A 15,863-nucleotide genomic window follows, 5' to 3' on the forward strand; every position below is an offset into this window, starting at 1 on the left:
ACTCTGTTGCTCTCTCCACAGATTTGCTCAGTATTTCCAGCATTTTCTGTTTTTATTGCAGCTTTTTAATGTTAGTTCTTGCTTTTGACAAGTTAAACGGCCCCAGTTAAGGGGAAATTCTACCAGCTCAATCCTTCTGTATTCACGCTCAATTAAAGCGCAGACTGAAGAATCGCGAGTAGCTCAGATTTGTTCGCTGCCAATTTTCTGCCAATTAGTACGGAACTTTGCAAAATGCAGCCTCTGAAGTGCACCTCTTCGCCTGCCTCAGGTGTAGGTTTGCAGCTTCCACTGACTGGGTGGTGTGCCCACTGCAGTCAACATTACATAAAATGCACGGACTGAGATTTTGGAGGGAGGTTGTTGCAAAACTGTTGTCAAAATTGGCTTATTCTCCAGTGAGTTGAACACCCAAGTGATCGGTGTCATTCCATAAATTTAGCAGTCAGGTTTCGACTAAAAAGGAAGTGGCCACATCCCATAATAATCTCTGACAAAGATAAAATGTCAGGTGGGAGCAATTATCCGTGCTTGTGCATGTTAATTTACAAATACTGAATTGCCAAATGTAAGGAATGTCCCGCTGCGTCTCACTCGTAGGTTAAAAAATAACCCCCCGGCCTGGTTTTTCTTGTTTTTCAAGTAAAACGAATCGTGAAATAAGGTCATCGAAAGTATTTTATGTTTAAAGCAGAAGTGAAACCTCATGACTTCAGTTCTTCCCCAGTCACATGGTAGAAATTGCATGCAGGGTTCTGGATAAAAAGGAAGACTGAGGCCAGCCAGCTCCGACCGCCCAGTGAGAGCGAAGGTAAGAGGCCTGCAGAATTGTTAAAAGTGCGAGTCAGTGGTGTAGCATCGTGTATGAAGAGCAGTTCCTTTGTATGACCGGTGATTTGTCGCCATTGTGCAAAGATGTCACATTGCCCTAAAGGGGGAGTGGTGATCAACCACAAAATCATGGATGGGAAACACCAATACGAGATTCAAGAAGTCCTGCACTGCAAGGGCTCCCGTTCTCTCTTCAGGTAAACCATTCGCTAAACTTTTAGAAATACTAAGCAAAGGATCAGGGATAATTTGTGATTTCTCCAAATAGCTAGTTAAAAAATGTTTGTGAAATAAATTTTGGATGACATATTTGATTAAATAATTTCTAAAAGTGCGTCTTCATGAAAAGAAAATGGTACTTTTGAATGCGTTTGTGATCGCGGTTTCCGAGAGTTGCTTTGCTGATACATTTAAGGAGCTGCATGCTTTAAAATTCACCCAAGGCTTTTTACTTAAATATTTTAGTCTTCAGTGATGTACTTGTATATTTTATCATCTACCAGCAACATCCGTGTGTAATCAGTTGGCGGTGTTGTCTTTCCCATGAGCTGTTAAACCGGAGGCCCCTCTGCTCTCAAGTGGACGTAAAAGATCCCACGGCCACTATTTGGAAGAAGAGCAGGGGAGTTCTTCCCGGTGTCCTGGGGCCGATATTTATCCCTCAACCCAATATAACAAAAACAGATTATCTGGTCATTTTCACATTGCTGTTTGTGGGTCCTTGCTGTGTGCAAATTGACTGTCGCGTTTCCTACATTATAACAGTGACTACACTTTAAAAAGTACTTCATTGGCTGCAAAGTGATTTGAGGCGTCAGGTCATGAAAGGGGCTATAGAAATGCAAGTCTTTCTTTAAATTTTTAAATCACAATTATTTGAAATCAAACTATATTTTATATATAGTGCCACATGGAATGCCTGAATCCAAAATAGTTGCCCTGGCTTTAGTATGGAGAGAGCAGATCAACAAAATTAATTTTATAAAAGGACGACTGCAATTTATTAAAATGTTAGCACAAACTGTTTAAGGTTGGGACTGGGCATAAAATAAATAGTTTTACTGACCATAGCTCCAAAATTGATAATCCTTTCTGGCAGATCTCTTCTCCCCTGGTAACCATGGCAGCAGTCCAGAACAGTTGCCAGGTTTTCTGGACTCAACCTTACAATGGAGCTTCCAATGGGGCAGCTTGCCTCTGTTTTCTGTCCGAGTGGAGAAACCAAGGTGCATAAAGGACTGGGAGAGACAAACCGCTTTAAAGAGTAGTCCAGATATAGGCGGTATTAGTCAGGGGAGCAATGCTAAACAGACTATGGCAGACTGCATGAGCATAAATGCATGTAGCGCGGTAAATAAATTTGGTTAGCTGCAGGTTGCCACAAGGGGTTGTGATATAGTGGCAATAACAGAAACCTGGCTCAAAGAAGGGGTGGATTGGGAACTTAATATACTTTTATTATTGATCAAAGATACTGGTCGGAATTGAAGTTTTTTCCTTGCCCAGGGTGGGGGGCCGGTTGAGCACGCCGCACACTGGAGTTTTAACTCCACAGCATGCGTGTGATGTCATGGACAGGTTTCCCCGCCCTGATTGACAGGTTGAATCCAGTAGGGTGGGGAACGCTGGACAGGAGGCAGCAAGACACAGGGAGGTCTGACCCTGAGCCCGGGGGGAGTTCCGACCCTGACTCCAGGGGGTGTCATGACCCCTGACCCCAGGGGGGGGTCCTATCCCTGAATTCGGGGGGGTGGGTCCAATCACTGACAACGGGATTGGTGTAGTGTTTGTATGGGGGAGGGCCAGGCTGATGGTGGGGAAGTTTGCAGGACCGGGAGAAGCAGGAGTGCTTCAGGAAATGGAGGAAAGCTAATTTCAGAGCTGTAAAGGGATCTGGCCCAATTGGAATGGAAAAAAAATATCCGGTAAAGCAGTAAATAAGCAATGGGATAGGACAGGAATAGATGAATAGGTAATTAAATGACTGGCATCGCTCAAAGTAGAAAAGTCACCCGGTCTGCCTGGGATGCATCCCAGATAGCTGAGAGACGTATGGATGGAAATAACAAAGCCTCTGGTTACAATCTTCCAATCCTCTTTTTAGATATGGAAGTATATTGTGGTGTCCCCCCAGAGGTTGGTATTAGGACCACTGCTCATTTTGATATATATATTAATGACCTGGTTTTGGGTATAAAGGGCATAATTTTAAAGTTTGCAGATGACCCAAAGCTTGGAAATGCAGTAAACAGTGAGGATTATAGTAGCGGACTTCTGGAGGGCAGAGACAGACTGGTGAAATGGGCAGAGACAGACTGGTGAAATGGGCAGAGACAGACTGGTGAAATGGGCAGAGACAGACTGGTGAAATGGGCAGAGACAGACTGGTGAAATGGGCAGAGACAGACTGGTGAAATGGGCAGAGACAGACTGGTGAAATGGGCAGAGACAGACTGGTGAAATGGGCAGACAGACTGGTGAAATGGGCAGAGACAAGGCAGATGAAATTTAATGCAGAGAAACATGAAGTGATGCATTTTGGAAGGAAAAATGAGGAGAGGCAATATGAACTAAATGGTACAATTTTAAAGGGGGTTTTGGAACAGAGACTTGGGGGTGTATGTACACAAATCTTTGAAGGTGGGAGGACAAGTTGTTAAAGCATATGGGATCCTTGGCTTTATAAACTGAAGCATAGAGTTGAAAAGTCAGGAAGTTCTGCTAAACCTTTATAAATCACTGGTTTGGCCTCAGAGTATTGTGTCCAATTCTCGGCACCACACTTTTTAGGAATGGTGTCGGGGCCTTGGCGAGGGTGCAGAGGAGATTTATTATAATGGTACCAGGGATGGGAGACTTCTTATGTGTAGGGACTGCAGAAGTTGAAATTGTTCTCTTTAGAGGGGAGATGGAAATTTTCAAAATTGAGGGGTTTTGCTGGAGTAAATGAAGAGGAACTGTTTCCAGTGGCAGGCATGCCAGTTACTTCTGGTGTCCCCCAAGCATCTATCCTTGGCCTCTTATTTCTCAACTACATGCTGCCCCGCGGCGATGTAATTCGAAATCACAGCATTAGTTTCCACGTGTACGCTGACGACACCCAGCTCTAACTCACTACCTCTTCTATCGACCCCTCCACAGTCTCTCAATTGTCACACTGCTTGTCTGACCCCCAGTACCGGATGAGCAGAAATTTCCTACAACTAAATATGGAGAAGACCAAAGCCATTGTCTTTGGTTCCCGCCACAAATTCCGTTCCCTAGCCACCGACTCCATCCCTCTTCCTGGCCGCTGTCTGAGGCTGAACCCTATCATTCGCAAATACAAAAAGAAAATACTGCAGATGCTGGAAGTCTGAAATAAAAACAGAAAATGCTGGAGATACTCAGCAGGTAAGGCAGCATCTGTGAAAAGAGAAGCAGAGTTAACGTTTCAGGTCGATGACCTTTCAATTGTTCGCAAACTTGGTGTCATAGATGAGCTTCTGATCCCATATCCGCTCCATCATCAAGACCATCAATTCCACCTCCATAACATTGTCCGTCTCCACCCCTGCCTCAGCTCATCTGCTGCTGAAACTCTCATCCATGCCTTTGTTACCTCGAGACTTGACTATTCCAATGCACTCCTGGCTGGCCTCCCATCTTCCACCCTACATAAACCTGAGCTCATCCAAAACTCTGCTGCCAGTGTCCTAACTTACACGATGCCCAGTTCACCCATCACTCCTGTGCTCGCTGACCTACATTGGCTCCTGGTCCGGCATAGCTTCAATTTTAAAAGTCTCATCCTTGTTTTCAAATTCCTCCCTGGTCTCGCCCCTCCCTATCTCTGTAATCTCCTCCAATCCTGCAAACACCCCGAGATATCTGCGCTCCTCTAATTCTGCGCTCATGAGCATTCCTGATTTTTACTCGCTCCACCATTGGTGGCTGTGCCTTCAGCTGCCTAGGCCCTAAGCTCTGGAATTCCCTCCACCTCTACTTCCTTTTAAGATGCTCCTCTTGTCCCCTGTCCTAATTTCTCCTTATGTGCCTCGGTGTCAAATTTGTCTGATGACGCTCCTCTGAAGTGACTTGGGATGTTTTACTATGTTAAAAGTGCTATATAAATAAAAGTTGTTGTTTGTTGTTGACCAGAGGGGTCACATTTAAAATAATTGGCAAGAAATCCAGGAGGTGGGGAGAATTTTTTTTACACCGCGTGTTTCAATAGTAACTTTCAAAAGGGAATTGGATAAATACTTGGAAAAGGAAAAATTTTCCAGGGTTATGGGGAAAGAGCAGGTGAGTGGAGCTAATTGGATCGCTCTTTCAAAGAGCTGACAGAGGCATGATGGGCTGAATGGCCTCCTTCTGTGCTGTAACATTCTATGATTCTAATGCTCTAGTTAAATTTTACCATTTGAAGTATGTGAATATAATTATTATAAAGTTATGAAATAACCCGACAGAACAGTAGGTCTTCTGGACTGTCCCTTGAGGTATTGTTGATCTTGACCATGTTGTTTTTGTTGTGCGGCCATATTTTAGGAGAGGTGACCACTTGCTGCAGGTAAATGGAGAGAATGTGTCGGAATTCCCACCCGAGACCCTGGCTGAGTTATTGCGAGAGAACTCCACACTGCTGGTGAGTTACCAGACGGACTCGGGTAACTATAGGCCCATTAGTGTGACACCAGTAATAGGAAAGATGCTTGATGGAATCATTAGAGGATGCAATATATGATTGCTTGGAAAGAGAGGGACAGATTAGGGACACCCAACATGGTTTCATAAAAAGAAAAACATGTCTTACAAATCTAATTGTATTTTTTGAAGAAGTTACAGTAGACTTAGATTTCCAAAAAGCTTTCAACAAAAGAATTAGTAGCAGGAGTAGGCCATTCGGCCCCTCGAGACTGCTCTGCCATTCAATAAGATCATAGCTGATCTTCAACTCCACCTTCCCACCCTATCCCCATATCCCTTGGTTCTCTTAATATTGCCACTGGCAGGACAGACCCACCAGGGGTGGTGGCACAGTGGTATACAGTCGGGAAGGAGTGGCCCTGGGAGTCCTCAACATTGACTCCGGACCCCATGAAGTCTCATGGCTTTAGGTCAAGCATGGGCAAGGAAATCTCCTGCTGATTACCACTGACCCGCCCTCCCTCAGCTGATGAATCAGTACTCTGCCATGTTAAACACCACTTGGAAGAAGCACTGAGAGTAGCAAGGGTGCCGAATGTACTCTGGGTGGAGAACTTCAATGTCTATCACCAAGAGTGGCTCGGTAGCACCACTACTGACCGAGCTATCCAAGTCCTGAAGGATAAAGCTGCCAGTCTGGGCCTGCGACAGGTGGTGAGAGAATCAACACGAGGGAAAAAACTACTTGAACTCATCCTCCCCAATCTACCTGTCGCAGTTGCAACTGTCCATGACAGTATTGGTAGCAGTGACCACCGCACAGTCGTTGTGGAAACGAAGTCCCATCTTCACCCTGAGGACACCTTCCATCGTGTTGTGTGGCACTACCACCATGCTAAATGGGATAGATTCAGAACAGATCTAGCAGCTCAAAACTGGGCATCCATGAGGCGCTGTAGGCCATCAGCAGCAGCAGCAGAATTGTATTCCACCACAATCTCTAACCTAGCATATCCCTCACTCTACCATTACCATCAAGCCAGGGGACCAACCCTGGTTCAATAAGGAGTGCAGAAGAGCATGCCAGGAACACCAGGTGTACCTAAAAATGAGGTGCCAACCTGGGGAAGCTGCAACACAGGACAACATGCATGCTGAAAAGGGGAAGCGGCATGCTAGAGACAAGGCTAAGCAATCCCACAATCTAAGCTCTGCAGTCCTGCCACATCCAGTCGTGAATGGTTGTGAACCATTAAACAACGGGAGGAGGAGGCTCCATGAATATCCCCATCCTCAGTGAAGGTGGAGCCCAGCACGTGAGTGCAAAAGACTAGGCTGAAGCATTTGCAACCATCTTCAGCCAGAAATGCTGAGTGGATGACCCATATCGGCCTCCTGCAGTCCCCACCATCACAGAAGCCATTCTTCAGCCAATTCGATTTGCTCCATGTGATATCAAGAAATAGCTGAGTGCACTGGATGCAGCGAAGGCTATGGGCCCTGGCAACAACCCGGCTATTGTGCTGAAGACTTGTGCTCCAGAACTAGCTGTGCCTCTAGCCAAGCTGTTCCAATACAGCTACAACACTGGCATCTATCCGACAATGTGGAAAACTGCCCAGGTGCGTCCTGTCCATAAAGCAGGACAAATCCAATCCAGCCAGTTAGCGTCCCATCAGTCTACACTCAATCATCAGCAAAGTGATGGAAGGTGTCATTGACAGTGCTATCAAGCAGTACTTACTCACCAATAGCCTGCTCACTGATGCCCAGTTTGGGTTCCGTCAAGACCACTCGGCTGCCGACCTTATTACAGCCTTGGTCCAAACATGGACAAAGGAGCTAAATTCCAGAGGTGAGAGTGAGTGCCCTTGACATCAAGGCAGCATTTGACAGTGTGGCATCAAGGAACCCTAGTAAAACTGAAGTCAGTAGGAATATGGGGGAAAACTCTCCACTGGCTGGAGTCACACCTAGCACAAAGGAAGATGGTTGTGGTGATTGAAGGTCAATCATCACAACCCCAGGCCATCGTTGCAGGATTTCCTCAGGGCAGTGTCCTAGGTCCAACCATCTTCAGCTGCTTCATCAATGACCTTCTCTCCAACATAAGGTCAGAAATGGGGATGTTTGCTGATGATTGTACAGTGTTCAGTGCCATTCACAACTCCTCAAATAATGAAGCAGTCCATGCTCGCATGCAACAAGACCTGGATGACGTTCAGGCTTGGGCTGATAAGTGGCAGGTAACATTTGCGCCACAGAAGTGCCAGGTAATGACTATCTCAACACCACCCCTTGACATTCAATGGTATTACCATCACCGAATCCCCCACCATCAACATCCTGTGGGTCACCATTGACCAGAAACTTAGCTTGACCAGCCACATAAATACTGTGGCAACATGAGCAGGTCAGAGGCTAGGTATTCTAATGTCTCACCTCCTGACTCCCCAAAGCCTTTCTGCCATCTACAAGGCTCAAGTAAGGAGTGTGATGGCATACTCTCCACTTGCCAGGATGAGTGCAGCTCCAACAACACTAGAAGCTCGACACCATCCAGGACAAAGCAGCCCGCTTGATTGGCACCCCCTCTACCACCTTAAACATCCACTCCCTCCACCACCAGCGTACCGTGGCTGCAGTGTGTACCACCTACAAGATGCACTGTAGCAACACGCCAAGGCTTCTTCGGCAGCACCTCCCAAACCCACAACCTGTTCCACCTAGAAGGGCAAGGGCAGCAGACGCACGGGAACACCACCACCTCCAAGTCACAGCATCCTGACTTAGAAGTATATCGCCGATCCTTCATCGTCACTGGGTCAAAATCCTGGAACTCCTTCCCTAACAGCACTGTGGGAGTACCTTCACCACACGACTGCAGCGGTACAAGAAGGCGGCTCGCCACCACCTTCTAGAGGGCAATTAGGGATGGGTAATAAAGTTTCCAAACTTAAATTTTGTAGTTTATAGGGTGTCTGTGGTGTAGCGGGGACTGCTGGTAAACAAGGGCCCTTCAGTATATCATTTAATTAGAGTGTAATTGGGATTGATTTGATTTAATTTGAATTAATTAATGGGTAAGTCATGGCAGGAGAGCTCTGTGCCATGGTATGCTCCTCCTGCACTATGTGGGAAATCAGGGACACTTCCTGTGTCCCTGACGACCATGTGTGCGGGAAGTGTATCCAGCTGCAGCTACTGACAGACCGCATTGCGGCGCTAGAGCTGCGAGCGGATACATACTGGAGCATTCGCGATGCTGAGGATGTCGTGGATAGCACATTTAGGGAGTTGGTCACACCGCCGGTAAAGGCTGCACAGGCAGGAAGAGAATGGGTGACCACCAGGCAGCGTAGTAGGCGCAGGCAGGTAGTACAGGGGTCCCCCGTGACCATCCCCCCCCCCCCCCCCCTCAAACAGATATACCGCTTTGGATATTGTTGGGGAGGGTGGCTTATCAAGGGAAGGCAGCAGCAGCCAACTTCCTGGCACCGTGGGTGGTTCTGCTGCACAGGACGGGAGGAAAGAGTGGGAGAGCTATAGTAATAGGGGATTCTATTTTAAGGGGAATAGATAGGCATTTCTGCAGCCGCAAACATGACTCCAGGATGGTATGTTGCCTCCCTGGTGCAAGGGTCAAGGATGTCTCGGAGCGGCTGCAGAACATTTTGGAAGGGGAGGGTGAACAGCCAGTTGTCGTGGTGCATATAGGTACCAACGATATAGGTAAAAAGCGGGATGAGGTCCTAAAAGCTGAATATAGGGAGTTAGGAGGTATATTTAAAAAATACGACCTCAAAGGTAGTAATCTCAGGATTGCTACTAGTGCCACGTGCTAGTCAGAGTAGAAATAGAAGGATATTTCAGATGAATACGTGGCTTGAAGAATGGTGCAAGGGGGAGGGATTCAAATTCCTGGGACATTGGAACCAGTTCTGGGGGAGGTGTGACCAGTACAAACTGGACGGTTTGCACCTGGGCAGGACTGGGACTGATGTCCTAGGGGGAGTGTTTGCTAGTGCTTTGGGGGAGGGTTTAAACTAAAATGGCAGGGGTTTGGGAACCTGAGCAGGGAGACCGAGGAAAGGGAAACAAGGATGGAAGCAAAAGACAGGAAGGAGAAAAACAAAGGTGGTAGTCAGAGAAATCAAGGGTTTAAATCAAACATGGCCACAGTTTAAAAAAAAAAAAAAAATAAATAAATAAATAATTCTAAAAGGTGTAAGAGTGTTTAAAAAAACAAGCCTGAAGGCCTTGTGTCTTAATGCGAGGAACATTCGTAATAAGGTGGTTGAATTAGGTGCGCAAATAGAAGTAAACGGATATGATATGATATGATTGGGATTACGGAAACATGGCTCCAGGGTGACCAAGGCTGGGAACTCAACATCCAGGGGTATTCAATATTTAGGAAAGATAGGGAAAAGGAGGTAGGGTAGCATTGCTGGTTAAAGAGGGGATTAACACAATTGAAAGGAAGGATATTAGCTCTGATGATGTGGAATCTGTATGGGTAGAGCTGAGAAATACCAAGGGGCAGAAAACGTTCATGGGAGTGGTATACAGACCTCCAAACAGTAATGCGAAGGTTGGGGATGGCATTAAACGGGAAATTAGAGACACGTGCAATAAAGGCACTGCAGTTATCATGGGTGACTTTAATCTACATATAGATTGGGCTAATCAAATTGGTAACAAGACTGTGGAGGAGGAATTCCTGGAGTGTATACGGGATGGTTTCCTGGACCAATATGTCGAGGAACCAACTAGAGATCAGGGCATCTTAGACTGGGTATTATGTAATGAGAAAGGATAATTAGCAATCTTGTTGTGCGAGGCCCCTTGGGTCGGAGTGATCATAATATGATCGAATTCTTCATTAAGGTAAAAAGTGAAGCAGTTGACTCAAACTACGATGGTATGAGGTGTGAGTTGGGTAGGATTGATTGGGGAATGTTACTCAAAGGGTTGACGGTGGATAGGCAGTGGCAAACATTCAAAGATCGCATGGATGAACTGCAGAATTGGTTCATCCCTGTTTGTCAAAGAAATAAAACAAAAAAGGTGATGCGACCGTGGCTAACCAGGAAAATTAGGGATAGCATAAGATCCAAGGAAATTGGCTAGAAAAAGCAGTAAACCTGAGGATTGGGAGCAGTTTAGGATTCAGCAAAGGAAGACAAAGGGATTAATTAAGAGGGGGGAAATAGTGAGAGTACGCTTGCAGGGAACATAAAAACTGACTGTAAAAGCTTTTATCGATATGTGAAGAGAAAAAGATTGGTGAAGTCAAGCATAGGTCCCTTGCAGTCAGAATCAGGGGTATTTATAATGGGGAACAAAGAAATGGCAGACCAATTAAATACATACTTTGGTTCTGTCTTCACAAAGGAGGACAAAAATAACCTCAGAGATGTCAGGGAACATAGGGTCTAAAGAGAGGGAGGAACTGAAAGAAATCCAGTATTTGTAGGGAAGTGCTGTTAGGGAAATTGACAGGATTGAAGGCCGATAAATCCCCAGGGCCTGATGATCTATATCCTAGGGTACTTAAGAAAGTGGCCCTAGAAATAATAGATGCATTGCTGGTCATCTTCCAAAGTTCAATAGACTATGGAACAGTTCCCATGGATTGGAGGGTAGCTAATGTTGCCCCACTATTCAAAAAAGGTGGTAGAGAGAAAACGGGGAATTATAGACCGGTCAGCCTGACATTGGTGGTGGGGAAAATGCTAGAGTCCATTATAAAAGATGTAATAGCAGAGCACTTGGAAAACAGTGACGGGATCGGACAAAGTCAACATGGATTTACAAAAGGTAAATCGTGCTTGACTAATCTACTGGAATTTTTTGAGGATGTAACTGGTAGAATAGATAAGGGAGAACCAGTGGATGTGGTGTATTTGGACTTTCAGAAGGCTTTCGATAAGGTCCCGCATAAGAGATTAGAGTGTAAAGTTAAGGCACATGGGATTGGGGGCAAGGTACTGACTTGGATAGAGAACTGGTTGACAGACAGGAAGCAAAGAGTTGGAATAAGCGGCTCTTTTTCAAGTGGCAGGCAGTGACTAGTGGGGTATCGCAGGGATCGGTCCCAGGACCCCAGCTGTTCACAATATATATTAATGATCTAGACGAGGGAACTAGATGTAATATCTCCAAGTTTGCAGATGAGACAAAGTTGGGTGGGCGTGTGTGCTGTGAGGAGGATGCTGAGAAACTCCAGTATGGTTTGGACAAGTTGGGTGATTGGGCAGAAGCATGGCAGATGCAGTATAATGTGGATAAATGTGAGGTTATCCACTTTGGTGGCAAAAACAAGAAGGCAGATTATTATCTGAACAGCAATAGATTGGGAGAAGGGGAAGTGCAACGAGACCTGGGTGTCCTTGTGCATCAGTTGCTGAAGGTAAGCATGCAGGTGCAGCAGGCGGTTAAGAAGGCAAATGGTATGTTGGCCTTTGTAGCGAGAGGGTTTGAGTACAAGAACAAGGGTGTCTTGCTGCAGTTGTACAGGGCCTTGGTGAGACCACACCTTGAGTATTGTATGCAGTTTTGGTTGCCTTATCTGAGGAAGGGTGTTCTTGCCATGGAGGGAGTGCAACGAAGATTCACCAGACTGATACCTGGGATGGCAGGAATGACATATGAGGAGAGATTGGTCGATTGGGCTTATACTCGCTGGAGTTTAGAAGAATGAGAGGGGATCTGATTGAAACTTATAAAATTCTAACAGGGCTAGACAGACTAGATGCAGGAAGGATGTTCCTGATGGCCGGGGAGTCCAGAACCAGGGGTCACAGTCTAAGGATAAGGTGTAAGCCATTTAGGACAGAGATGAGGAATTTCTTCACCCAGAGAGTGGTGAACCTATGGAATTCTCTACCACAGAAGGCAGTGGAGGCCAATTCATTAAATATATTCAAGGAGTTAGATATATTTCTTAAGGCTAAAGGTGTAGTGTATGTGCCTTAAGAGCCCCATGTGTACTGTAATACCGGTAATGGCCACTCGGGCTATATAAGCCTGTATATTGTGTTGTATCTGTTAGTTCCCCTCCAGACACCTATGAAACCAACTCCTGTCTTCAGTGTCTCTATCAACACACAGACACAACAGTGGCGATGAAGTGGAAACGGACTTACCTGCAATTCGGCAGCACCTCAAGGACATCGATTCCTCTGGCGTCCAGAAGAATCAAGAAAGTGAAAGAAGCTGTGGTTTCACCAGCTGGCCAAGCTGGTGGCAGGTACTGCCCTAATCCTTCCTGGGCATCAGGCTGGGGCACCAGTGGCTGGCTCTACAGCTGGGCCAAGCAGCAAAAGCGGAGGCAAGCAGTAACAGATGGGGAGGGAACACTCGGGAGACGGCCGGCGCCGCAAGCAGGTCGGTGTTCAGACCTAGAGAGAAAGTCCGCGGGAACGAGTCTCCAACTTTAAATAAATTTTTAAAAAAAGAACGGAAACAGCGTTGTCATCGGCAGCAGCGGCGGGAAAGCACGGGAAGCGCCATATCTTTTCTAAGATGCCTAAGTCTGGCAATATTGATGTTTTTGATAACGAGATAGAGGATTGGACCACATGTGGAAAGAGTGCAAATGGAATAGAAGATGAAAAAAAGCTTCAGTACTGCTAAATCTAATGGGCGCAAAGACATACGGGCTGTTACGAAATTTAATCACTCCAGCCAAACCAAAGGACAAGAATTTTAAAGAAATTGTTGATACCCTACAGGAGCACTTAAACCCAACACCGCTGCTGATAGCGGAACGATTCAAATTCTTCAAGAGAAATCAACACAAGAATGAAAGTAACGCTGATTACCTCACCGAATTAAGAAAGCTATCAAAACACTGCCAATTCGGGGCAGGACAAGCAGATTATCTTCGAGACAAATTCGTCTGCGGTCTCCTAAGTGAAGGAACACAGAAAAGGCTGCTTTCTGAAAAAGATTTAACACTGGACAAGGCTTTCAGTATGGCTGTATCATACGAAGCAGCCGCAAGAGGAGCTGCAGAGATACAACAAAAGACACAGGACTTCGGCACCCATAAAATGACACAGGGTTTCGAGAGATGTTATCGCTGCGACAGATCCACCCATAACCAGAGGGACTGCTGGTTCAAGGACAAAGCATGCAGGCAATGCGGAAAGATTGGACACATTGCACGGGTATGCCGATTTGGACAAAATAAATCCACAGACAGGAAAAAAAAAAAAATCAATAAAGAAAAGTACAGAAAGGTACAAATGATGACGGACAGTAGCTCCGAAGACCAGAAGAGCAATAGCGACTCCGAAAACAAGAGACTAAGTTGCATCAAATTACATAATGTACTTGCCAAAGATGATTACCAGACCATTTGGGTTACCCTCATGATAGCAGGGTCCCCAGTTAAAATGGAGCTAGATACAGGATCAGCTCTGACCATCATAAATCGACGGGATTACGAGCGGCTATTTCCGCATATACCTTTTAAAAGACACATCCATTATCTTGAAAACATATACGGGGCAGAAAGTATAACCCAAAGGAAAAATAAGGGTGCCTGTTGTATACAATGGCAAGGAAATACAAAAGTTGTATTTATACATTCTATAAGATGGTGGCCCACCGCTGTTGGGACGTGAATGGATCAGGAAAATACGTTTAGACTGGCACTCCGTTCAGGCACTGACGGTGACCAGTAAGAAAAAAACCGATGACGTCATACCTGAACGATTAAAAGACATCTTGGCCAATGCCAAAGAAGTGTTTCAAGAGAAACTAGGAACCTTGAAAGGCATCACCGCCTCAATAAAAGTGGAAGATGCAGCAATTCCCAAGTTTTTTAAAGCAAGACCGGTGCCATACGCAATTCGTCCAGCAGTCGAGGCAGAGCTGGAGAATTTGGAAAATGCAGGCGTATTATCCAAAATAGATTGGAGCGAGTGGGCAACACCCATCGTTCCAGTCATGAAGAAAGCATTGAATAATAAATCTGAAAAACAGAGAAAAATTCGCATCTGTGGAGACTTCAAGGTGACTGTAAACCTGGTCCTTCACACGGTACAGTATCGTCTTCCGAGGATAGAAGATATTTTCGCCTCACTATCCGGAGGGAAACGTTTCACCAAAATTGACTTGACACCGGCATATCTACAGATGGAGGTTGAAGAGGCCTCTTTTTTTTTTTATTTAAAAAAAAAAAAAAAAAAAAAAAAAAATCTCACGATAAATACACACAAAAGTCTATACCAGTACAATCGACTGGTTTTCGGAGTAGCATCCGCTCCAGCTATCTGGCAAAGAGCTATGGAGCAAGTTCTCCAAGGGATTCCGGGGACTCAATGCTACCTAGACGACCTCCTTGTAACAGGAGAAAACGACAACGAGCACCTTGCCAATTTGGAGCAGGTGCTCACTAGGCTGAGAGAACGGGGCCTACGAGCAAATCGCCCCAAGTGCGAATTTTTCCAAAATCAAATATATTGTGGCCACATAATTAATAAGGAAGGGTTGCATAAGTCACCTGAGAAAATTGAAGCGGTCATAAAAGCCCCAGCACCTGAAAATGTTTCACAATTAAGGTCGTTCCTGGGATTAATAAATTACTATCATAAATTTTTACCAAACTTATCAACTCTTCTACACCCTCTTAATGAACTGCTACAAACAGGAGTAATTTGGAAATGGAGCGAAGACTGTAAACGTGCCTTCCATAAATGCAAAGACTTAATCACGTCCAAAGAAGTTTTGGCTCATTACAACCCATCACTGCCAATCAGACTGGCGTGCGATGCATCCCCTTACGGCATAGGAGCAGTATTATCGCATAAATTCCCTGATGGCTCGGAACGACCGATAGCTTTTGCGTCACACTCATTGAACTCAGCTGAGCGTAACTATGCCTAAATCGACAGGGAAGCACTCAGCCTGGTATGGGGAGTGAAGAAATTCAACCATTACCTACACGGACAAAAATTTACCTTGTTGACTGACCATCAACCCCTCATCTCCATATTCAACCCTAAAAAGGGTGTTCCCATTATGACCGCGCAAAGGCTACAGAGGTGGTCCCTTTTTCTAGGGGCACACCAATACAACATAGAATACAAAGGATCAAAACAGCATGGGAATGCTGACGGTTTATCGCGCCTACCGTTGCTAACGATAGAAGAGGCACCTACAGTAGACCCAGTGGAGATGTTCCACTCAACCATAGTGGAATGTCTACCAGTAACAAATTCTGCCATTGAAAAGGAAACGAGAAATGACCCGATTCTCTCTCGAGTCTACGACTTAACGGTGAAGGGATGACCAGCACATGGCGACCCACTGTTGCCAGCATTCTCGCAAAGAACAGCTGTCAGTATGCTGAGGAACCTTGATGTGTGGATCCAGAGTGGTGATTC

At 45.6% G+C, this 15,863-nt stretch overlaps 1 protein-coding gene across 2 annotated transcripts in view; it reads left to right on the forward strand.

The window, feature by feature from the left end:
- The first annotated feature begins 486 nt into the window (after positions 1–486).
- The window catches only part of LOC147107466 (uncharacterized), a 47,410-nt gene continuing 32,033 nt past the window's right edge, over positions 487–15,863 (forward strand). The window contains exons 1-2 of one of the 2 annotated variants that reach the window (XM_086006520.1): positions 487–1,028; positions 5,365–5,461. In XM_086006520.1, coding sequence (XP_085862646.1) covers positions 916–1,028; positions 5,365–5,461 — 210 coding nt within the window. In that variant the 5' untranslated portion in view covers positions 487–915. The remainder of the gene's footprint in view (positions 1,029–5,364; positions 5,462–15,863) is intronic. The other variant, XM_086006519.1, reaches the window with a different exon arrangement.

This window comes from Somniosus microcephalus, chromosome 14, assembly GCF_052327205.1.
Source record: "Somniosus microcephalus isolate GS21.2 chromosome 14, FLI_Smic_1.0, whole genome shotgun sequence".
NCBI classification, from domain to species: Eukaryota; Metazoa; Chordata; class Chondrichthyes; order Squaliformes; family Somniosidae; genus Somniosus; species Somniosus microcephalus.